The sequence below is a fragment of the Rhinolophus sinicus genome, chromosome X (genome assembly GCF_036562045.2).
Source record: "Rhinolophus sinicus isolate RSC01 chromosome X, ASM3656204v1, whole genome shotgun sequence".
NCBI lineage: Eukaryota > Metazoa > Chordata > Mammalia > Chiroptera > Rhinolophidae > Rhinolophus > Rhinolophus sinicus.
The window spans coordinates 64,423,066-64,446,741 of record NC_133768.1 but is presented as its reverse complement, the minus strand read 5'-3'; the positions used below and the strand labels follow the sequence as shown (position 1 = coordinate 64,446,741).

Below are 23,676 nucleotides of genomic sequence, written 5' to 3'. Positions count from 1 at the left end.
AAGACCCAGTCTTACATTACAGTAAAATAAGATGGGGTCTCATATTAATTTTTGCTCCAAAAGACGCATTGGAGCTGATTGTTTGGCTAGGCTTCTTTTTCAGGGAAACACAGTAGTAGTACCATTACTGTTTTGAGTAGGTACTGATTAATTTTGCCCAACATTCGTTAAAAAATAGTAACATTTAATTATAGTAGAAAGTAGGTAGCAACTTATGAGAAGCAGTATTAAAGATACCCTTATTATAACATGAAAAGTAAATAAAGAATTCTGAGAATGCAGATATAAAAAAATAAATTTTTTTAAATGGAAAGATTTTGTGTTTGTCCCCATGACAGAAGTCCAAACACCCAGAATCTAAGCAATTGTTGCTAAAGTATAATGGGGCTGGTACTGTGCTTTTCCTTTGTAAAGAAGTGGGACAGCTTTACAGTATGGGCTATCTTCGAATAGCACGTTACTCTCTTATAGTTAGTTAAGCAGTACTTATAGCAACATAGATTTTTTTTTTTTGTATGTATGCTATTATACGAAAGCCATCTTCCCCCAATCTCCCACCCCTACCTCCCTTCCCCTACCTGTCTCTTCTTTTTGAATTACAATATTCTGTATTGGGCAACTAGCTCCAAAGGCCCTCAAGGACGGAGATGTACGTTTTATTTCTCTTTCTCCTTGTAAAGCATCTAGCACAGGGTTCGACAGAAAGTCAGCGCTCAATAAATGTAGCCAACTTGCTGGCCCCTTACTAGCTAAAAAGTACTTATGTGTACCGCTGACCCTTGTACAAAATGGGTTTGAACTGGGTGGGATCACTTATACTTGGATTTTTTTCAGTAAATACAGTCAGCCCTTTGTAGCCACAAGTTTTACGTCTGCAGATTCAACCAATCGTAGATCAAAACCAGTATTTTCATTTTCCTGACCACAGCTTCCCAGCCACAGATCAAAAATACAGTTTTTGACCCGGGGTTGGTTGAATCCATGGATGCTAAGGACTGACTTTTTGACCCAAAAGACATATGCGGATTTTCAAATGTGCAAGTGGCTGCACCTCCAGCCCCCACACTATGCAAGGGTCAACTGTACATAAATAGTCCAAGACTCCCTAAAATTATCACAGAGATAACTGGATGTTCAGAGTTTTATCCAAATATCAACTGCTGCTTTAGAAATCCCCTCCCACGGTTATCAGCCCAGGTCTTCATTAGTATGGTTTCCTTCGACGGGAAAATCAGTCTGTAAGATGATCAGTCACATTCAGTCACAGTAGCCACATTTTTTGAACAATCTCATACAGGGAGGAAATCCTCTTCGAACAGAGCTTTTATACAATAAAATGGCATTTGTTTTCAAACTTACTAATTATATTCGCTAAATGCTGTTCGTGTTGTCAACATTCCCCCACTGAGAGAATTACAAAATCAGTCATAAGATAAAATTCAGAAAATGACTACAGCAATTCACAGAATACTAAGCCAGCTGGGTTCATTTAAATCCTGTATGGAAACGGTCTTTGTGGCGAACCGAGTAAGACCTACAGCTAGTGCCACAAATCATCATTTTCTGTCTGCTCCAGTGCTGAAATTGTTCATTGCCACCCATTACATGGGGAACTCATCAAGAACACACACACACACAAAAAGGGTTTTTGCAAACTAGAGAATTACTCATCTCCACCAGCCACACTACCCCACAGAACAGTTAATTGTATGCATTATTGTTTAGTCACAATGATTTCGACAAATATAGTTATGGCACAGTATTAAGTTGATAGTGTTTTTCTGTATCAGTAGGAAGACAACATTTTTAAAAATGTAAGAAAATACAGATGTATTCATCTTTTGGTTTCTTTGAAATGCATCTGTATTTAACGAGTCATAAACCAAGCCTCATGAGCCCCTACTGAAAAATTACACCCTTCGCTATAGTTTTATATTCAAATACAGAGGGTGCCAAAAAAAATGTATACACATTTTAAGAAAGGAAAAAATTGTATTAAAATTGTAATACAATGACGCTAGCATTCATTTGATTAACGTCATCTTTTGAGCAAACGTTATACTACACATTGCTACCGTAATTCAATTCAACTTTGAAAACTAATACATAGATAATATCTCTTAAAATGTGTACAGTTTTTTGGCATCCCCAGTATATGTTGTTGGGTTTTTAAAAACTGCTATAGACAGAAGATAAGGAATATAACTTGGCAACTCTCAGTTGTTTTTTTAAATGCTCTTTACAAGTTTGTCAATTTATGTATAGGAAGAAATATTTAATATAAGCCCGTTTCACTCTAATCATCCAAGTACGAAAATTATCCCTGATTATTTCTCATTTTTTCATTCTCTTATTTTATCTTTCAATCTCTCTCTCCCTCTCTCTCTCCACACACACACACACACACACACACACACACACACACACACACACTTTTTGGCTTGGTTGTGGCTTTCAATTCCTTTTTCTTATGTAAAACTTTCAAAAATTGGAATATCTTCCATATTAAAACAGTCACATGTTTGTACAATGGAGCACAAAAACTAGGCATAGCTAGTATACGAAGCAAGTGTGTCCTACATATTTTCATATTACCCCTCCCAGCGAGGTCTCTGGGCATCTGGAAGGCACAGTGAACTGTGACACAGAGTTAATACCAGTGATGGCAGCATGGGCTTCACAGTATTAACAATCATAGCTAAGGGCATGGGTGTGTGTGTGTGTTTAGAGGACAGAACATTTTCACATATCTAAGTAAAACAGAAATGTTGAGAGAAAAAAATAGGTCTCCAAAGCAGTCAGTACTGACAAGTAATACTAACCAAGTCTGCATCAGACAAATTACATTCAAAAACCACTGTTCTCTAGAGAATTTAATAAACTGAAAATTGGGGGTATAATGAAATTTTCACACAACCTAAACTATAATGTTGTAAATGTGATAATACCTAAACAGATGTAATCCAATTCTGAGAAAACAAACAACTGGTACATTTAAAGTATTAGATGACTAATTTGCACCAATGAATATAAATTAATGAATATTTCAATTTAGAGAAAAATCTTTAAATAAGCTCACGGGACTGTGTATTTTTAGAAGTAAGGGAGTACAGGCGTGAGTTTGTCTCTTTTCACCAGAACACAAGTTTGCAAAAAAAGGCGTTGTGATAGACATACCCTTTTGTAACTATACTGGTTTGAAGAAGTACATCTACAAAACTGGTAAATTTCTGTGCCCAACATGATCACATCGTTTTACTCCTGCTGGCACAGCAGTTAGCCTTTTCTCCCCTCTCAATTGCATAACACAGGCCACAGAGAATAAGAAAGATAGAATGTACCTCCACATTGACATAAATCTGGAAAACGTGGTGATCATTTGGAACAAGTGAGAGAACCATCTTAGAAGAAAGCACTTGTAAAGACAGAAATGCACACAACCTTCATTCAGTTTTCTTTCTACTTAAGGAGTTAATCTGTATGTGCAGACCGCTATAGTATAGGTAAAGGGACTCGGTAGCCTCCATCTTAGAAGTAGAAAAATTGCTGATTTTCTAACTGAAGGACAAAGCCCATGGTAGTGTGTTCATGGAAATATAAAATCAGGAAGCCATGATCATGTTTCCAACTTTCAGAGGGCTGCATTTTTTAAAGAAGAGAAGGAAAATCAGAAGAAGAAGCCAGTGTTTCATTCAGATTTTAAATGACATGAAGGGCACCGAAGGTGAGGACTTCGGGTTGGCTTTCCGAGCTGGTATCCAAGCATTTTGATTACTGGAGAAGGGAGATGACTGACGCAATCTTTGAATATCACCATTTGTCTATATGCACAAGTCCACATGCAATAATTAATAATATGTGCTTTAAGATATATAACGAGTAATATATGGGAATTAAAAGATCTTACGGAGAACTGTTTCTTTAAACAAATAAATTTAGTGTTCTATAAAATTAAACACTTCTGGACACTATTGGCTTAAGTAATATTAAAGCTTGCTGTTTGCAAATTACACCTTTTGGTATATTGATCTACATGACAAATTGCGGGGAACAAAAACCCATGACACAATTATAGAAACTGAATCTAAAATGTCACCACTGGCATAGTATCACAATGCTGCAACATTCATCTTTAAGCTTAAGAAAACTAATTCACTGGTTCTCAGTGATGAGAGCCCATTAAGTACAATACAATAAAACACAATAGATTTAAATAAAGGTCAACCATCGAATAAGCTGAACAAAGGAAACCACTGAAAATTAAGAATGACATCTTGTCCTTATGTCATTCTAGGGTGCTTAGCTATTGCAGAGGTCAAAAATGGTGAATGTTCTTGCTTCAGTGTAATATAATGAAGAACGGACAAACCCTTAAGTTGAAATGTTTGTCTACTGGTCATGAAATATGAACAAACGGTATGGTGTGTCATATATTGTATATGATGCCATATTAAAATGCAAAGTGACATGAATGAGCTCCTCTGCATTTTGCTGTAGATTGGATCTCCTATCACTGATTACAAACCAGTGACTCCAGAGATCACCAACTGAAAACTCTTGCACAAACTGCCCCACAGGAAGAAAAGTTTAAAAGACCCACATGGAGAAAAAGGAAAGTTTGGAAACAGGACCTAACAACCCATCCAACCTCATACTTGATAGAGAGTATAATCTTCCCTTACACAGAATGTTTCCAAGACAAATTATAGCCCTCAAAACAATTTTCGTCTCAACCAATTATCAACCACATCTCCCCCAAATTCAAATAACGCTAAATGCTGTCATGAAAAAGCATATTTCAGTGAAGCAAAAGAGACCATCACATTCTAAAATAGCTTGAGCCAGCGAAATAATTTGAGTTCCAGAAAAAGTTGGATTCTAACTCTGCCTCTGACGCTGAGCGATCGTGGGTAAGCCATCTCTACAGAGAGCAGATCCTCACTTGAAAAATACAGAGAACAGCCGCCAACCTTGCCTATGCAAAACTTACGTGCTCCGAGAGCCAAAGCACACAAAGCCACGCGATAGCTCTGTAACTATTCAGATGAGGTGTTGTTGTTTTTATTAGAAATATAGAGGCTGCACTGCCTGGATATATTAAAATCTATTTAGGGGAAGAGAAACTTTCTAGTAAGATGTCTACAATTACTTTCAATTCAATTCGAATTAAAAAAAAAAAAAAAAAAGAGAAAGAAAAACAGATTTTTCAAGCTACCAGAGCCGAGAAAGGCAACATGTGATGGTCCCCATTTTCAGAACACCATACCAGGCAAATAGGTTGTGAAATGCTTCCTCAAAATGGGCTAAGTATAACGAAACATTTTGTGACAGTGCAATGAGAGGCAGTTTGCTGCAAGGTTTTGGACACAGAAAACCCAGATTTAAGCCCGAATGTGAACATTTACTACTAACTTTTTAATCTTGGAAAAAATCATATAACCTCATTGGGCTTTAGTTTTCTAATTTGCAAAATGGGGTTAATAATAATTAACCTCCTTGAATCACAAGGAAAGCACTTTAGAAACTGTAAGAACACACCAATCAAATGTGTGGACTATTGACCATGATTTATTGATTTTTGCTACGGTGCCTTTCAGTATATCCTATAGTGGTTATTTTCTAAATTATCTTTGGATTTAAATTAACAGTCCCATATTTATTTCTTAACCCATATTTGAGAGTGGATTGCTGGTTTCTATTTATAGCAAATAATATATTTTTATGTTTTTACAAATAAACCATAGCAAAGCGCTAGAATTACATACTCAACAGTTTTGCTGTTAAAAATATACCGTTTATAGCTGTAAGGAACTAAATTTTCTCAAAAACGTTAACACTTATGCTGAACACTCACAGCAAATCCTTTATTTAATCAAATTGCCCGGCTTCATTCAATAGGAATTTATTGAGGACTTGATATCCAATAAGCACTGGGGATATAATGCAGAATAAAATACATATCCAAACTCCACGAGTTCGGAGTCTTGAATAAGAGAAATGAAGTAATTATAGTAACATGTGGACAGTTTTATAATAGCTGTCCTCACAATGTGCAATGGGAACCAGAGAAGAGCTCAAATAAAGGGCAAAACAAGATGAAGAGTAGCAAAGGACATCATAAAAATGCAAAAAAGGCAAGTTGCTTCAGTTCCATGTTTCAAAACGAGAAAAAAAGAGTGTAATTAAGAGCCCAGGGTCCTACCTCTAGTTTTATAACTAAAGTAACCAACTGTCTTGGTTTGCCTTGGATTGTCCCAATGCTAGTATTGAAAGTCCCGCAACTGAAGAAAACCCTCAGTCCTCGATAAACCAGGGCAGTTGGTCACTATATTCACCTTTATGAACCTGGCTGAATGGTGCTCCCTCCCCATCAAATCCACACTTGAAGCCCGAACCTGCCGTGTGACTGTATTTGGAGATAAAGCCTTTAGGGAGGTAATTATGGTTAAATGAGGTCGAAGAGGTAGGCTCTAGTCTGATAGCATCAGTGTCCCTACACGAGGAAGCAGTCCCTGATCTGGATCCTGAGCTTTCCTCTCAGCCTCCCCACCCCCAAACCTGCATGCATGGAAAAAAACTGTGTGAGGACACAGCCAGAAGATGGCTGTCTTCAAGCCAGGAAGAGAACCCTCACAAACAACCACCTAGGCTACCACCTTGATCTTGGACTGCCAATCTCCAGAACTGTGACAAAATAAATTTCTGTTGTTTAAGCCACCAGCCTGTGGTATTGTTATGGCAATCCAAGATGACCAATAGACTAACCAAAGTATTTTACTTCTCTGAGAGTAACTCTTCTCATCAGTCTGAAGAGGCTTGACTAGATACCTTCTAATGTTAACACGTTGCGTACGGCGGGGTTTAAATCCCTCGTGAAGAGTCTCGTGATCCGTACGCAACGTGTTAAGACTCTACGCTTAAATGACTACAATCAACATCATTTCAGTTAAAAATTATTAGAATGTGTGAAATTTTTAGAGTACGTAGATACGACTTTTTCCTTAGGTCCTCTGTAGATTTTCTCTTGGATTACATATTTCCAAATTTTTCTTCCATAGACAGCAATCATTTCCCTTACAAATCACATAGTCTGGTAAGTTATCTTCTATTTTCACAATGGAACTGAACCTATTTCACGTTCCTTCTTACGACTTCTATGGGGAAGATGGATACTTTCCTCTGTATACTTGGGGTGATGTCCAATATTTTGTCACTAAAACCATGTGTGCGTCTCTAGGCAATGAGACCTTTACATGTTACATCATATGCTTTATATAAATGATGACTCTTAGAAAAGGTAGCACAATTACATTATTATGTTAATCCTAATGACTTACAGGAAGAGATCTAAAATTTTCTTCGCAGTAAACCGAAATGTTTTCTTCACTTTCTCTGTATGACATACTTCACATCTGTACAAAAGCACGTTATCCTACTGCATCATAATTTGTCATGTCTCTCTGTCCAACTAAAAGGACTAGAGAGTTACAGTATAGGTGAAGGAGATATTAACTCAAGGCAGAAAAAGAAAGGTTTTTGGTCTTCACAAGTTATGAAATGGGCTCTGAATGAGCGCAAATAAACATATAGTTATGGAGGTAAGATATCCAAACTAATACTCAAATCACTTAAAATCTTTTCACAACCTGCCTACCAATGTTATCATTTGTTTCCGACACAGACCCCGTATTCCAGGCAGTGGGATTTTCTAATTCATCCTCAAACACATGATTGTCCCTAGCTGTGCACCATCATTAAAAAGAACTACTACCATTTGTTTAATATTATAATTTTTCACAGTAGTCTGACAAACATCATTTTATTTGACTCTGAAAACAACACTACAAAAATAAACCAGGCTCACTGTATTTCCTCATGTACAGATGAAAAAACTGCAGTTCAGAAAGAGCAAGGGACTGACTTAGCCATGATAATTTGGCTAGTAATTAGCAAAAGGGAAGCGAAAATGTAGGCTCTGAGCCCAGTGGTCTCCCGCTTTGTAAGGTGACGGGGCTTCTTTCTTTCACGTAACTGAATTGGACCTATCCTTCAACATCCTTCTGTTCCAATTTGTTAGTATCACCCATCTCTACCTACATCACCAAAAATTTCCTCCCTTCTCTGAAGTCCTGCTAATCTCAGTGTAATTTCAGTGGGCTTTCATTTTTGTAGTCATTGCCAGTGTATCTTGTGATATTACAGGATACTCTCTATGTCTATTTCCCGGCTACTCAACTGTACCTCAAGCTTCTTGAGGTTTCTGTGTCTTCTGTATGTTTTATATCCCGCTGGTGTACCAACCATCTCTTTTGTTTTGCCTTTGTTTGAGCCTGCCTGATGTCCCTTCACCAGCCTCTACCAGTTGGAATCCCTATCTTTGGTAATGATGTCCTTTAGGGCATGACCAATTTTCCATCACTGGTAGTCTTGGTAGCGCTGCCAGTCAAAGTTATCTGTTCTCCCTTGGACAAAGGGCGTTCCTATAATCCACACTAGGCCAATCAGTCTCTCTTCCTAATTAGAATTTGAATCAAACACAGGGAAGGGAGGAGAAAAATGGTTGGAGCTAATACACCCAAAAAGCCAACTTCCTGAAAAGACTTCCCATTAGTTCCTGCTCCTGTATTCTCAAAGCTGTGATAGTTGCTGTTCTTTTACAGCCCAAGTTCTTCAGCCTTTCCTCAGTTTCTAGCTAAGCTACCTTATACCCTCCCAATAAATTCTGCTCTTTCTGTTGCTTACAAACAAAGATCCCTATCGGATATACCCGCAAAGCTTAGTGCCTAGAGACTGCTTAGTATTTTCAAATGTTTTGTTTTTATGCAGATTATGTATGTTATTATACACTGAAAACACAAACGACAAACGACCCTGAGGTGCAACATTGCTATTGGTTAGAATTTTAATAACCACCAGGCAAGCACAGGCCAAGCTAACACCGGGAACTCATCCGCATAGAAATGTTTTTTATTACAGCTCAGCACCCTGGTTTGGTGACTCACAAAGTGATAATTCACTGCTGCAAATTAACAAAGAATTGTGTAGTGAGGGTAGTACTTATAGTAATGATACCCTTTAGTGATATTTGACATTTAGGTTAACCCATCTGTTTTCCTTTTCTTCCCAAATATTATAGGAGCCAATTGTGACCACCTGAATGTTTAATATTACTTTCCTATAAGATACATTGGATAAGTTTAACTGCTTACACCATGACTCCCTTTTAATTAGGTGGATATTTTAACATGCTCTGAATCTTCTTATGAAAAATGGTAGGTTGCGATTTTAAATTCACTGAGAAAGCAAATTATCTTTAAAATAATTTAGGTTGGTAAATGGTACCATTTTTTAAAGCATAATCAGTAATCTACAAAGAAAGTTTCCTCTGCCATTTTTTTAAGAAAAAAAAAAAACACTAAGAAAAATCAATCAAGTATTCTTTATAAGATAACTGGAATTTAACAGCAATTCTAGCTAATCATGCATCACTAGTTTGTTAATTCATTTTTAAATGATTATAAACCTAAGCGAACCATTTCTATGTACTTCAGTAAATTTCTGTCATTTTAGATATTTATATGTCTACTCAGAATCCTTTGAATTCCAGGAACATCCTTTTAATTCTAGACATTATCGGAATATCATGAATGCATATGATATTTGTCTTTCTTAATGACAAGTATCTCCCTGAAGATAAAAATCCTACTGAAAAACTGGGAGGGGGAGATTTTAAAACATGCACTTCTTTCTCTTTTAGAACACCTATTACTACATGATAGTATTTCCCACAAGACTATTTTTTTATTTTATGTGAAGGTGGCAAAAATCTTTGTGCTGAATCCTTTGAGCATACCTCTAGTGATAGATGTCAGATCAGCGTTGTGTGGAAGAACTTTTATTTGACAGATAGATGACAGGAAGAAGCCTCTCTCCAAAATATAAGATGCAACTGTAAAATCCTTCTGTGAGGTTAAAATAATCTTTTGTTCCTGTGTATAAATGATTTATTCATTCTTGCTTGAAAAAAAATCCGTTCATGTAATTAATTTGAATAGTGTGAAATTATGACACTTAAAAAGGTACATATTTATTCAAATCAGGATAGTTTGTTTTAAATGTCATTTTTATATGAATTAAATGTGAAATAGGTATATAATACAAACTCCCAATGATTTTTTCTGACTTTATGATACTTTGACAATCATAACCAAGAACACTTTAAGAATCACTCATTACACATACAGCATATACTCTAAGCAAACAGCATCTTGGTAAGAGATACCTGTATTAGTATTGAGTATATGGTATGCAATACAAGAAAAGAGTCTTAAATATTTAGTTTTACCCTACGAATCTGGTTATGATTTATTCTAGTTTATTACAAGGATTGCCTTATTCTCTCTGTCATTAGCAAATAATTTCACATGTCCCCTGATGTCACAAGAGGAGAGAGTACAAATGTGGGTTTTTTTGGACAAATTTTAGCATTCCAGGTATCTTCCTTTTTCGCTTTCCTTACATACCTCAGAAATAAATCAGGAGTAAACGGATACAATTCCTTTATATATCCTATTATCTGCAAATATTATTCTTTTTGTCTATCTGAGTTTGAAATACCAGGAACAAATCATTTTTGATACATATTAAAACGCTCATCCGGGTATATGTAATGCACATGTATTTAATGCATGGATAGAAAAGAAATTTATATCCATTCCTAGATTTGAGATTCTCGTTATAATATACTTCAAAAACTAACCAAAGTTCTGTAATGTTTTCAGATGTGAGAGAGAAAAAACAGGTGAAAGAATGGTGAGATGTCAAGGATAGATTGCTTGTTTTCAGATTTATTTTCGCCTCTAGCTTTCATACAGGTCTCACCTCATTCTGTTCAGTTTTCTGTCCATAACAGACAGCTCTTTCCCTTGAATGAGGTGGTTTGCTCTAGTCTAGAAATGGGCATATACAATCACTTGTGCGCGTCTCTGCTTCTTTGTTTACTTTTCACAAGAATTTAAATCTCAAAAATAATAGTATGAAATGGCCCAATCCAAACAATAAGATGATTATCGCCTGATTTTTAAAAAATTTTAGTAAATACATTAATACCTAGTATAAGCGTGGTAACAGAGCACTATTTAACAATAAAGAATATTACTTTCTTAGAGCGGAATAAGTAAAGCACATTCAACACCAAATTTCTGGCTAGTGACTTCAATGAATTTCACTCCTCAAACACTTTTTGGACAGGCATTAAGTAAGTAAAAGGGATTTGGGATACAAGATTGCATCTACTTAATAAAAGCAAATTTTCTTAATCTATAAACTCCAATAACATTTGATCAACAAGAGTATAATACTACATTACAAAAGAATTTGTAGTCAGTGAGATTTTACTATAGTGAGACTGAAAAATTATTTATCTGTTTTAATTGAGATATAAGTCATATACCATACAATCAACCCTTTTTAAAAAATACTTTTTTTGGCTTATATACTGTTGCTATTTAGAGTGATCCCTGTCATAGATGAAATTACTGTTGTTAATAAGCATTATAAAATGTTCTCTTACCTTACAAAGGAAGTTGATCTTAAAACCCAAAGACTGGGCATTTCTTGAGCCTGAATTCATGTAGTTCCCAACCAAAAGAACTAACTCTAAAAGTCTGTTAAAGCTTTCACTTTTCTTCAGTTCTTCACAGGCAAGAGTTACTGCTATGATGCTTGGTTTGATGTTGTTTATGTGTTCTTCAAACGTGAGTTTGAAAAGAATGCTATTGAGACGAGGCCGCAACATTTTCACTGAGCTCATCTGTAAGATAAAGAATGATCCATAAGAACATATATTTAAAGGCTGTTATCTCTCTCTCTAGTGGGGATAATTTTACAGACAATACAATAAAATTTCTGTATAAAACGAACTCTCTCTGGGTTTTAAAAGGTATTATTTATCATTTGGTTTAAACATTCCTAAAGAATATTTTTATCTAAGTTTAAAAACAGCTGTTCATTTTTAAATAAATTAAACTGTCCTAATAGCATTAAGATACTATTACTGAAGCTAAACAGTTGCTACGTGTTAACTGCATAATCATTAGTCGTCAATAGCATTTAAATGGCCAAAAATCTGTCCGTGAGGTGAACTATGAAAATTTACAAATATGAAATTGAGTTGAGTGAATTGTTGGGTCATAGATAAAAGATGTACGTGATGACAGAAAACCACTTTCCTAAAAAATTACCCATTACTATGCTATTTGAAATCATAGGACTAGCTCTGGTTGAGCATTGAATAATTTTAAACCTATGATTTCTATTTATAATATATATGAAATATTTATATTTGCTCTAAAGAATTTCAGCTACTTGACAGAATGTTGATGTTAAATAATTAGGTTACGGTAAAATCACATGAACTTTTAAGTACATTATTCAAGAATTCTATATTGGTTTTCTTCAAAACAGTTCAATTTAGGTTTCAATTACATGTTTCACAGTGTTAGTGCACATTCTCTATTCCCTTTGGTATAGGTCCTATGGTAAAAACTTATTTTAGTCTTTCCTATAACCTCAAATCATTTAACTAGATTTCACTCACCAAATCAATTCTGGGAGAGAGGTCAGGGGAGGATAGACACACATGAACATACAGAAGCACACACACCATGAAAAGAAGTTATTAATATTCCTAATTATATTTATTTTCTGCACATACAGCTTAGTTTTGTCAGGCACAGGTTAGGCACTAAGATATTTGTGGATAACATGAAAAGAACTTGAAAACATAAACGAAATCCTTAAACCACAAACTACCCTTCAAAAGCAGCAAATGAGCTGTGGAATAGACCATATCTGCTCTAATACAAAAACAAGGCATGGTCCATCATTTTTCTTCTTTGAAATGAACTTGCCCATTAACCATGGTGTCTGCCTCTCCAAAGATTAACCTTTGCCTTCTGCTAATCGTCCTCTATGCTTTCATGATTTTATAGACAGATGTATCAAAGTATGCTGGGAATATCCACCTGTTACTATATTTATGTAGGTCTTATCACTTATCACTAGCTGATTTATATGATCAGAGTAATACACAAAACATCCTACTGCTTCTTCAGGGCTCACGTGGTAAGTATAAGACACACAACCTTCTCACATAAAGTTCCCAATACAGCCTAAAAATCATGACCCATGTAGTAACTTGAAAACTACAGCTACTCATACAACCAGTGTGTGATTCTAGATGGGTAAATAGAAATTAAGTGCTGGAGATGTTCACTGAAGGAAGAGAAAACTTTAAACTCTATGACTACGATGTTTAATGAAGGCTTCACAGTAGAGGGATAAAATGGATAAATCAACAGAGGAAGGGAGGGAGGGATGGAGGGAGGGAGGGAAGGAGATATCTAGAGACAAAATGGTGGCCAAAACAAAGGTGGGGAGAGAAAGAACGGTTTGAGAAAAGGTTTGTAGGTCAGGAATAAATGAGGTATAAACCGAGGGGCAGAATTTGGACCAAAGTACCTGCAGAGCAGAGGGAAAGGCCAAGCACATCACAGTCTGTCTCCATGAACATGCCAATCTCCTCGCGGATGTTTGTGTGGGAATCTCTCTAAGTTTCTACATGTGTTTTTCTGCCTTCCTTTCGTCTCTACCACGGACTCGAAATCCCTCCAGACTTTGAGTTTTCCTTTTCTTTCACTGCTAACTCACCATCCGTAGCATAGAATCACGTTTATGTATTTAGGGAGCAGTTTTCAGTGTCCATGAGGGCTAAGAGCCAGCGCTCCCTGGAGCAGGGGCCAGTCATCCTGCTTTCTAGGACCTGTGGGGACCCAGCTCACCAGGGTGGCCTTGTCCCTGATCAACAAGGAGTGTCAACCTGAGGCTTACGTGGGTTGTTAGTCTTGCTTCAGTTCTAACACCACTGGGCTTCATTCATATTTTTATCCTTTTGAAGCTTTGTATTTCAACCCTTGGCCTACAAACCCAGAGAGCATGGATTCTATTTTACTTTTTTTAATACCAGCTCCAACTGAAATAATGTGACTCGAAATGCATTTTAATAATAATAGTGATAATAACAGTGATCAAAATTTATTGAGTACTTTGTGGCAAACATTTTTCTACATATGCGTGATACACACACACACACACACACACACACACACACACCCTTTTTCTACCTGTTTTATACACACACACACCGGGGGTGCCAAAAAATGTATACAAGTGGACACTTTGGTCAATGGTTCTCAAGCAGTCATTTGCCATAATCAGAAATGTCTGGACGCTAATGGCAACCACTTTGAGCACCTCTTATAATTGCAGAAGTCAAACGTGACTTGTATTCATCTCTTTTTATCAGTATATATTGAGTATATATGACATATTGAGTATATATGTCATATATATCAGTATATATGACAATTTTAATCCAGTTTTCCTTTCTTAAAATGTGTATAGATTTTTGGGACGCTCATAGATACTTGAGTCTCAAAACAACCCCAGGAGAAGGTTGTTAGCATTAGTCTCACTGTAAACATGAGGAAAGTGAGGCACAGGAATACTAGGTAATGCTAAGGAACACACCAAGTCAAACTGTATACTAAAGACCTAGAGACATGAACTCAGGCATGTGGGCCACAGAACCCAGACTCCCGAGCACTACAGCACATAGCCTCTTGACTCATCTCGGGAAGAGTATACATGATTAGGTGAAGCTGAGATTAGTGGCAGGGAGACCATCAGTGAGTGTTCAGAACAGCCCGAGAAGCAGGACATGAGCTAGGATGTTGACACTAGGAAGGGAAAGGAAGCAATGGATATAAGAGCCAGAATTAAGGAAGAATCGCTGGGAATTGGCAACGGACCAGTTATGGGAGGAGAAAGTCAAAGGCGGCTCCAAGGTTTAAGTTTGTTATAAGGTAGAACACAGTTGGCAATAATGACGGCAGAAGGAGGTGCTGATTCGGTGCAGTTTACTGTTTGGCTGGTTGTTTTGTTTCAGGGAATGAGGGTACATGAATTTGCTGCCCCTGATCTGCTGCTGCCTCCACTCCAGAAGCTAATCAGGGACTAAGGCAGTGGAAACAGGGAGGGTACAGATTGGCAGCAAATTCAATCAAATGACTGAACCTAGAAACTGTCACATAATGTGACTGTGTGAAACTAATCTGCCTAATTTCTCTGGTCTTCAGTTCCTCATCTAAAAAGTATGGAAAATTCCTGACGCGCAGCTTTGTTTTGATTATTAGACAGGAACCAAATAAATGATCCATAAATACTATTTCCTTCTTTTTCAGTCTCTGCCTCTAGAGCTGTAGAAAGGCGGCATAAAGGATGCTAGATCTACTAATAGAAAAATTACTTGGCTGTTACCAAAAACAATTTATTAGCATTTAAGTGAACTTGGTTCTCCATCCTCGCAGACTACTAGTAGCGTATTTTGCTACTAAAAACGACATTATTAGCTTCCCATTACTAAGGCTCCAAATCTTGCTTTCATATTCAAATCATAGTAAACACAATGTAATTTAATACCATCCCTTACCTATATTTTGACCTGAATAATTTCTTAGAATTGTCTCTCATTTCCCATGCTCGCCTTTCAAGCATACATTTTTATGTATTTCAAGGTTGCATTACTACAATAGGCTATTTAAATGTACTCCGCATCCCTCCAGCCTCCCGCTCCAAATCCTCACATAAATGGTAAAATGATACTTCTGTGGTAGGGAAAAAATATTGCCTTCTTGACATTTTCAGTTTTAGGTATTATTATGATACCTGATAGCATTGGGAAATTCAGTCCTTGAGTTTAAGAGGAGATAAGTATTGGAGTTGGCAGATTTAAGTGATTCGAATAGATGCCGTGGGAGGCAAGGTCATCGATGAGGAGAGTGAGTACAGAAAAGAGTCAAAGACTGCACCTCGGACAGCACCAAGCACAGGGGCTCGTATAAATTAGACATTCACACATTTGCTGATTAATTTTAAAAGCACTCCTTAGCTGACGAACCATTTTCTAGATCTTCTGCCAAGTAGAACAGATAGATTGTGTATTGACCAAAAGTAACAGCAGAAGGTAATGTTTTACTGTCCGTAAAATAATGTCCTTAGCTAAGATTTCAAACCACAAATACTAGGGAATTAACTTTGTTGAACAGCCTGACTCCAGGAAGAGGTTGCACATGATAAGGGGTCAGAGTGACCCTCTGACCTGGCAACATGTCTTTATTCACTCACCCTCTAAAACCAGGTTTGGCACATAGAATATGATAAATATGATAGGTGATTAAAACATAAATAATTGTAAAATGGATGAAACCGGATGCATTCATTCATATAAATAGCAACTCCAATGTCAGCAAAGGGCTGGACTGGGAAGAGAAAGCGTAGTGTGCAGCGGTATAGTAGGCTGACGTGGGCTAGGAAGACGGTAGCCTATGGACGGAAAACGGCCACCATGTGGGTCATTCCGACAACACTGCATCTTAGCCCAAATTCAGAGCCCCATGTAACTATTAGGCTGGTGCCAAACTAATTGCTGTTTAAAAGGTTAAAAATAATTGCAAAAACTGCAATTACTTTTGCACCAACCTAATTTCTAGAAGGCTAGCTTTGAGGGAAATGTTTCCCTAATACGCAGAGAGGGAGAGAAACCATTCTCTAAATTCTCCAGACCCATATGTAAACTGTACTTGAAGAACCAGGGACTTCTGAGTTACACAGACCTGCATTTGAACCACAGTTCTCTCATTCTCCAGCTACATGAAGAAGGTCGGACATTTAAGTTCGTGAACTTTCCACCATGCGCACATGACCTAGTGCAGTTACCTAATGTTTCTGAGACTTTACTTCCTCATCAGTAAAATGCATTCCGTAAGTCATCCTTGCAAGTTGCAGTCAGACTTAAATGACAACACTACGACAACACTCCTGTCATAGGAGCTGACACAACGCAAGCACTCTGAAACAACAGCTATTGTTATTACCCTCTTTCCTCATCCTCAGAAATTCTCAAGAAGAAGGAACCACGATCCCCAATTGTTCTCCCAAACCCGAGGAAAAGTTTCTCTTATCCAAAAGAAAGGTGTATGTGTTTCCAGGGCTTGGTAAAGAACAGAGCTCATTATCTATTAAATACACTATAAATATTGTGCTCAGCTCTCCTTAACCAGTTTATATTCATAAGAAACACTACTAGAAATGTTATTATTGAAAACGTGTTATTATAAAAATGAAGACACTAGGGAGGAGGTGAAGCTCTGCTGGGTGCAGTTCTTAAATCAGCATGCATTGGTCACGCTAACAGAATTTGCTGCAACCGTACGTGTGACTGCTTCTGAACAGACCAGGGTACACTGATAGACAGCAGCTGAGTCTCCATGAGAGGATTGCGGTGTGTAAGGAAATGTCTTGGATAACTTGGATAAATGTCTTGGATAACTAAGCTTAGAAAGAATAGAAAGCACCAAGCAACGTCCCCAGCCACTGATAAAATTATTAAAAGGCTCATGTCTCACAAAGGCACCTGAGTGCACCTAAGTGATATAAGTAAATAAAACAAAAACTCGGCTGAAATGTGCATTTGTTTTCAGTTGTGGTCTCTACCAGCGTTTTAGTTGACTGGCATCCTTTATTTTATAATTCATTCCTTGAACTGCTATGGGATGCTGACCATGGTGTTGTATTATGTAGGGGCTTTATTTGTGTTATGAGGTACTTGTCAATCAAATGACATCAAGCAGCTATCATTTCTTCAGCTGATCTGTACTATATTTTTTTTAAAAAGTCCACTGACATAGTGAGAGTAGCTACAAGTGGGTTATTTCCCCAAAGAATTAGACAGTTTTGTTTACGTAATTTGAATTTTATACGCTTCAGTACCTATACAGCTGGTGAATATTGATCTACTGCCAAACTACCAAAAGAATCGAGAGAGAAAGAAAAAAGGCACAAGTAGACAAATCGTGTGTGAAGGAGGTGGCGATGCAGTCACGTGTCGCTTGCCTTTACGGTTATTTCTATTATCTTTCCTTTTGCACCGCTAAGAAACACACCTCCAAGTGCCATCAACTCTCAGCATATTTAATCCTCTGGTCTCTTCAAAACACAATGTTAAGAATTCATTAGAATTAACAGATATATTTGTAACAAATGAACATTTGCTGCAAGGTGCTTCCCCAAATAGTTAAATACTATTCGGACCCATTGTACATTAAATATACAGAATAATTTTGTATCAGTGATAATAAAGGTTATGTTAAAGAAGTCACATTATAGATGGGTAGACTTAAGTTAGACAGCAGGCAGAACTGCCTATAACGTTGAGAGATCCAGACTCAAGGACTGAGCAAAACTGTGCCTGGTGGTATGGAAATAACGCAGGGACATATGTGACTCCCTACTTAAAAAAATCACTTTTGTATCCTCTTTTAATAATAACCTCCTCAAGGGCTGGGTTTCTCCTGCTCATTGCTGTCCTTTCTGCAGTACACCTAGTACCTGGCCTGCACAAAATAATCAGTTCAAGTGTACGTGCTACATGGAATCAACGGCAAATGTTTGTATATTTGATGTCAGGACAGATAAGAGCCAGAGTTGATCTGTAAAATGAGGCTTTGGAAAAATAGAGTGTTGAAAACTGACTCTGTACCAGAAAAATAATGATGTGTTAATGAAGAATATTTTTTTTTAAAGATAGTAATATGGGGAAATTATACATCAACAAACATCTACTTATCTGGTCTGGAACAGAACCCAGTAAAATTGTCTCAAAAGACACTATAAACTCAGAAGTATCATATTAAAAATCTGAGCAAAAATTGCAAAAAGTCATTGTGAAAACAACTGTTTAAGGCCAAGAACGGCCATCAATACATCTACTATGTTGCTATGCTGTTGTATTAGGCATGACTGATAAACGGGGGAGACGGAGTTAATTTTTTATTTTTAAATTTAATGAAAAGCAATCAATAGCAAAACTGACATTCATAAACATAATCTGAATATTTACATTTTGGGTGGTTTTATTTTATCTTACTTTATTGAAAAGCTGATGGAAATAAGTTAATCCTGTACCAAAAATGGATTATTATGAAAAATTAATGAAATGAACAAGAATATGAATACATGGAATTGAGAATGAATCGTGGCAAGTTTTCTTTTACCTGATCTCAAAATCATTAAACTAGCAATGAAAATAGAAACAATCAAGGCATTACACATCAAAACACTGAACACTCTGAATGAGCACAGATAAAACAAAGGAAAATGCGATGTTTCCAATGAATATGCAAACCTGAATAATGATTTCATATTAATGGAACAGAGGAGCTAACATTTTCCATCCACAGTAATTGCCTTTGATGATATGTGGGAGGGGGAAAAAAAAAACTCTTTTAAGAATTTTCCTTTCACCTGTTTAAGCTATCTTGAATAGAGCTCATAAGCTCCTACGGGGTTTTAAAAAAATTAAAAAGCACACCGACTTTATAGCTGTACTGCCAACTATAGGCTTAAATCCACTCCTCCCACCTTTATGTATTTGTGCAGAGAAAGAATTATGTGTGCTGTCAACAATATCACATAATCTGTGCTTTTCATTATGTTTTTATGCATAAGATTATCTCAACATCGTTTTGTTAGATTATAGCTTTACAATATTTTTAATTGAAAAATATGGGCAATTTTGATGTCAGAAAAACATAGTACCGATTACTAAGAGAACTAATTATTGCCTTCTTTTTCTCAGAAGATGCGTTAGTTTAATAGATATACACTGCCCGGGTCTCTATCCTCAGTGTAAGACAAGTGGGAATTTCCATCGCTCTGAGGTTGGAGAACAGCTGAGCTGTAAACACACTCCGAAGAGTCTAAAAGCTCCTGCTGGGGTTCTAACTGGCAGAGCTTTCAAAGATCTGTGCTTTTTTTCCGGTAAAGGTACAGCACATAATTATAACGATGTACCAGATCCAATTCTGTGGGAGGCGGGTTGGAGGACCAGTCGGTGGGAAGCTATGCAGCCAATCTTGCCCCCTAATGAAAAGGATTATTGATCATAGAAGGTGTGGGAACTAGCATATCCCTCTTACCAGGAGGTCTGCCTCTAGACAGAAGAAAGGTCCCTGGGTATTTTTCACTTGTTTCTTTTTCTTTTTCTGTTTCTTAGGGTTTCTTTTGAACTGATTACATGTGAATACAAGCAAACCCAATGATGTGACTGCTAAAAAAAACCCAAAAAGTTTAGAGAGAGCTTAGCAGACCATTCACTGTCTAAGGTAAGGCTATTTTCTTTAAAAAGTCAAAGCCAGATTTCCTCCCGAGTTTTGTCAATTTTACTGGTTTTTCTTTGACAACGATGATGATGATTTTAATGAATCTTGCAGGAGTCCTCTCATTTCTGGCATGTCTATCCCTAACTGATGAGATTCTGTATTTATCACCCAAGAACTTATATAATAATGCGAACTACAGGATACCAGTCTTTACCTGTGATAGGAATTTTATTCCTGTAAAATTCCTTTTATAGGAATAAAATCAGGAAAGGGTATTTATCACTAGAGAAAACAAGGAAAGAAAACGTTTCGAAAGGAGGCTATATACTTCAGTATTATCAAGTACCATATGGATAGAGAATTAGACAGACCTGAAAAGAGTCCTCTTGATTTGTATTCATGCTAATACATTAAAAAATCAACATGATGCATGTACTTATGGAAGTTGAAATCTAGTGGGGGTTTACAGACATTGAATAAAATCCTTACATTCCCGTAATTTCTGGCTGTGAAAACCAGTGGAGACTGTGGCTGAATGAGAAGGAGGGCGACTAGAGCCCCAGGCACTCCTCTTAAAGAGACCCTGCATGGACTTACTTGAGGACAGACTCACACATGCTCAGCTCCGGCCCTGGGACCACAACTCAAAGAGTGCCAGAGACACATGGGGAGGAACGGAACTCATCTGGGTGAGGGCTGAAGGGCAGCTTTCTCCCAGACAGAAGTTCTGGTAGAGGCCGTTATTTCGTTGTTGAGCCCTTCCCACTCCCAGGTTGCAGACTCAGGTGGGCACCATATCTGAGTCTCTATCAACCTGGCTGGTGATTCCCTGAGACTCTGCCCCAACCAACTTGTGGGACCACCCAAGCCACTTCCAGTAGCTTTTCCATAAAAATGGTCCATCTTGGCTCCCATTGCACACTTAACTAAAATCTCTCCAACAGAGATTTAGACAACAGAGCACCACCCAACCACCTCCACAAATAACACACCCAAAGGGCAGACTCAACAGGCACCAGAGGTCTGCTAAAGGAAATCCTGTTCCATGTGGTCAGCCACTGCATAATAACTCCTCTACTGCAGTCAGGGCCAGTTCTAAAACCAATCAGCCTGAGGGACAATCACACCCATTCAGGTGCCAAGAGCAATCCAGGCTGAACTACTACATCTGGAGCACCTGGCTCAGGTAAAGAGGGAGACTGTGCAACTGAGGCCCATGGCACACCTATTGTAAGGCCACTCTACTAAGCCTAGGAGATACAGCAGCCCTACCTAAAACAAAGAAACAAACACAGGGAGACAGCCAAAATGCAGAGACAAATAAACATATCCCAAATGAAAAAAGAGAACAAAACTCCAGAAAAAGAACTAAACAAAATGGAGACAAGCAATTGACCAAAACACCGGTTATAAGGATGCTCAATGATCTCAGTGAGAACTTCAAAACAGACACAGGAAATATAAAAATGGAGACAGAAAACATAAAGAAAAATACCAGTCAGAAATGAAGAATACAATAACTGAAATGAAGAATGCGTTAGAGGGAATCAACAGACGAGATGAAGCAGAGGATCGAATCAGCGATTTGGAAGATATGGTAGTCAAAAAAAACAACCAATCAGAACAGCAAAAAGAAAAAACAATCCAAAAAATAAGAATAGTTTAAGGGGCATCTGGGACAACATCAAGCATACCAACATTTGCATCAGAGGGGTACCACAAGGAGAAGAGCAAGAGCAAGGAAGTGAAACCTATTTGAGGAAATAATGATGGAAAACTTCCCTAACCTGGCAAAGGAAATAAAAATATAGCCCAGGAAGCACTGAGAGTCTCAGACAAGATGAACCCAAAGAGGCCCACACCAAGAAACATCATAATTAAAATGTCAAAGATAAAAGACAAAGAGGGAATCTTTAAAGGAACAAGAGAAAAAGCAGTTAGTTACCTACAAGGGATCCTCCATAAAACTACCAGCTGATTTCTCAACAGAAACTTTGCAGGCCAGAAGGGACAGCAACGAAATATTCAAAGTGATAAAAAACGAGGACCTATAACCATGATTACTCTACCCAGCAAAGCTATCATTTAGAATCCAAGGACAGATAGCTTTCCAGCTAAGAAAAAGCTAAGGGAGTTCATCACCACCAAACCACTATTACAAGGAATGTTAGAGGGACTTCTATAAGGAGAAGAAAAAAAAGATAAACCATATGAATAATAAAGAGGGAACAACTACATAACTATCAATAATCACTTTAAATGTACATGGGTTAAATGCTCCAATCAAAAGACATCAGCTGGCTGAATGGATAAGAAAACAAGACCCTTATGCATGCTGCCTGCAAGAGACTCACTTTGAATCAAAAGACACACAGAGACAGAAATTAAAGGGATGAAAAAAGTCATTTCATGAACATGGAAATAAGAAAATAAGCTGGGGTAGCAATACTTATACCAGACAAAATAGACTTTAAAACCAATGCTACAACAAAAGACAAAAAAAGACTATGTATCCATACAGCCATTGAAGCATTTACAATAGCCAAGATATGGAGGCAACCTGGATGTCCCTGAGTGGATGAATGGATAAAGAAGCAGTGGTACATATATACAACAGAATATTACTCAGCCATGAAAAAGAAGGAAATCTTGCTACATGTAACAGCATGCACAGACCTAGAGGGCACTGTGCTGAGTAGATTAAGTCATACAGAGAAAGAAATTCCATATGATTTCACTTATATGTGGGCTCTAAAGAAAACAACAAATGAACAACAAAAAAACAGAAAAAAAAAGAAGCAGACTCATAGATACAGAGAACATTTTGATCGCTGCCAGACTGGGGGACAGGGTAGGAGAGGGTTAAGAGGTACAGACTGGTAGTTACAAAATAGTCATGGGGTTGTAGAGTACAACATAAAGAATATAGTCAGTTTTATTGTACTGACTATATATGGTGTCAGATAGGTAATGGATTTATTGGGGTGATCAATTTGCAAGTTATGTAAATGCCTAATCATTATTCTGTACACCTGAAACTAATATAATATTGCATGCCAACTGTAATTTTAAAATAAAAAATATATAATTTTAAAAAGCCTCACAAATAAACACATAATTTAAAACCATGATGATTTCTGGAAAGGGAAAGTAAAATGTACTCTAAGAAAATTTAATAGGGAGACCTAATTTTGACCGATAGGTAAGTGCAGGCATGATGGGGAGAATGAAATTTAAGCTGAGACTCAAAGAATAAGTAGGAGACAGGCAGGCAGTGAGTGGGAGTAACAGGACACAGCATACATAATGGGCCAGAGGCAGGACAGAACATGGCAAATGTAAAAAACTGAAAAATAAAATGCGATATAGGCCCGGCGTAATGAGTACGAAGCTCAAC

The 23,676-nt window shown here is 37.2% G+C and overlaps 1 protein-coding gene across 4 annotated transcripts in view; it reads right to left on the bottom strand.

The window, feature by feature from the left end:
• The window catches only part of DIAPH2 (diaphanous related formin 2), an 823,692-nt gene that overhangs the window by 399,136 nt on the left and 400,880 nt on the right, over positions 1 to 23,676 (bottom strand). For all 4 annotated transcript variants that reach the window (XM_019756670.2, XM_074323226.1, XM_019756672.2 and 1 more), the window contains one exon: positions 11,573 to 11,812. In XM_019756670.2, coding sequence (XP_019612229.1) covers positions 11,573 to 11,812 — 240 coding nt within the window. The remainder of the gene's footprint in view (positions 1 to 11,572; positions 11,813 to 23,676) is intronic.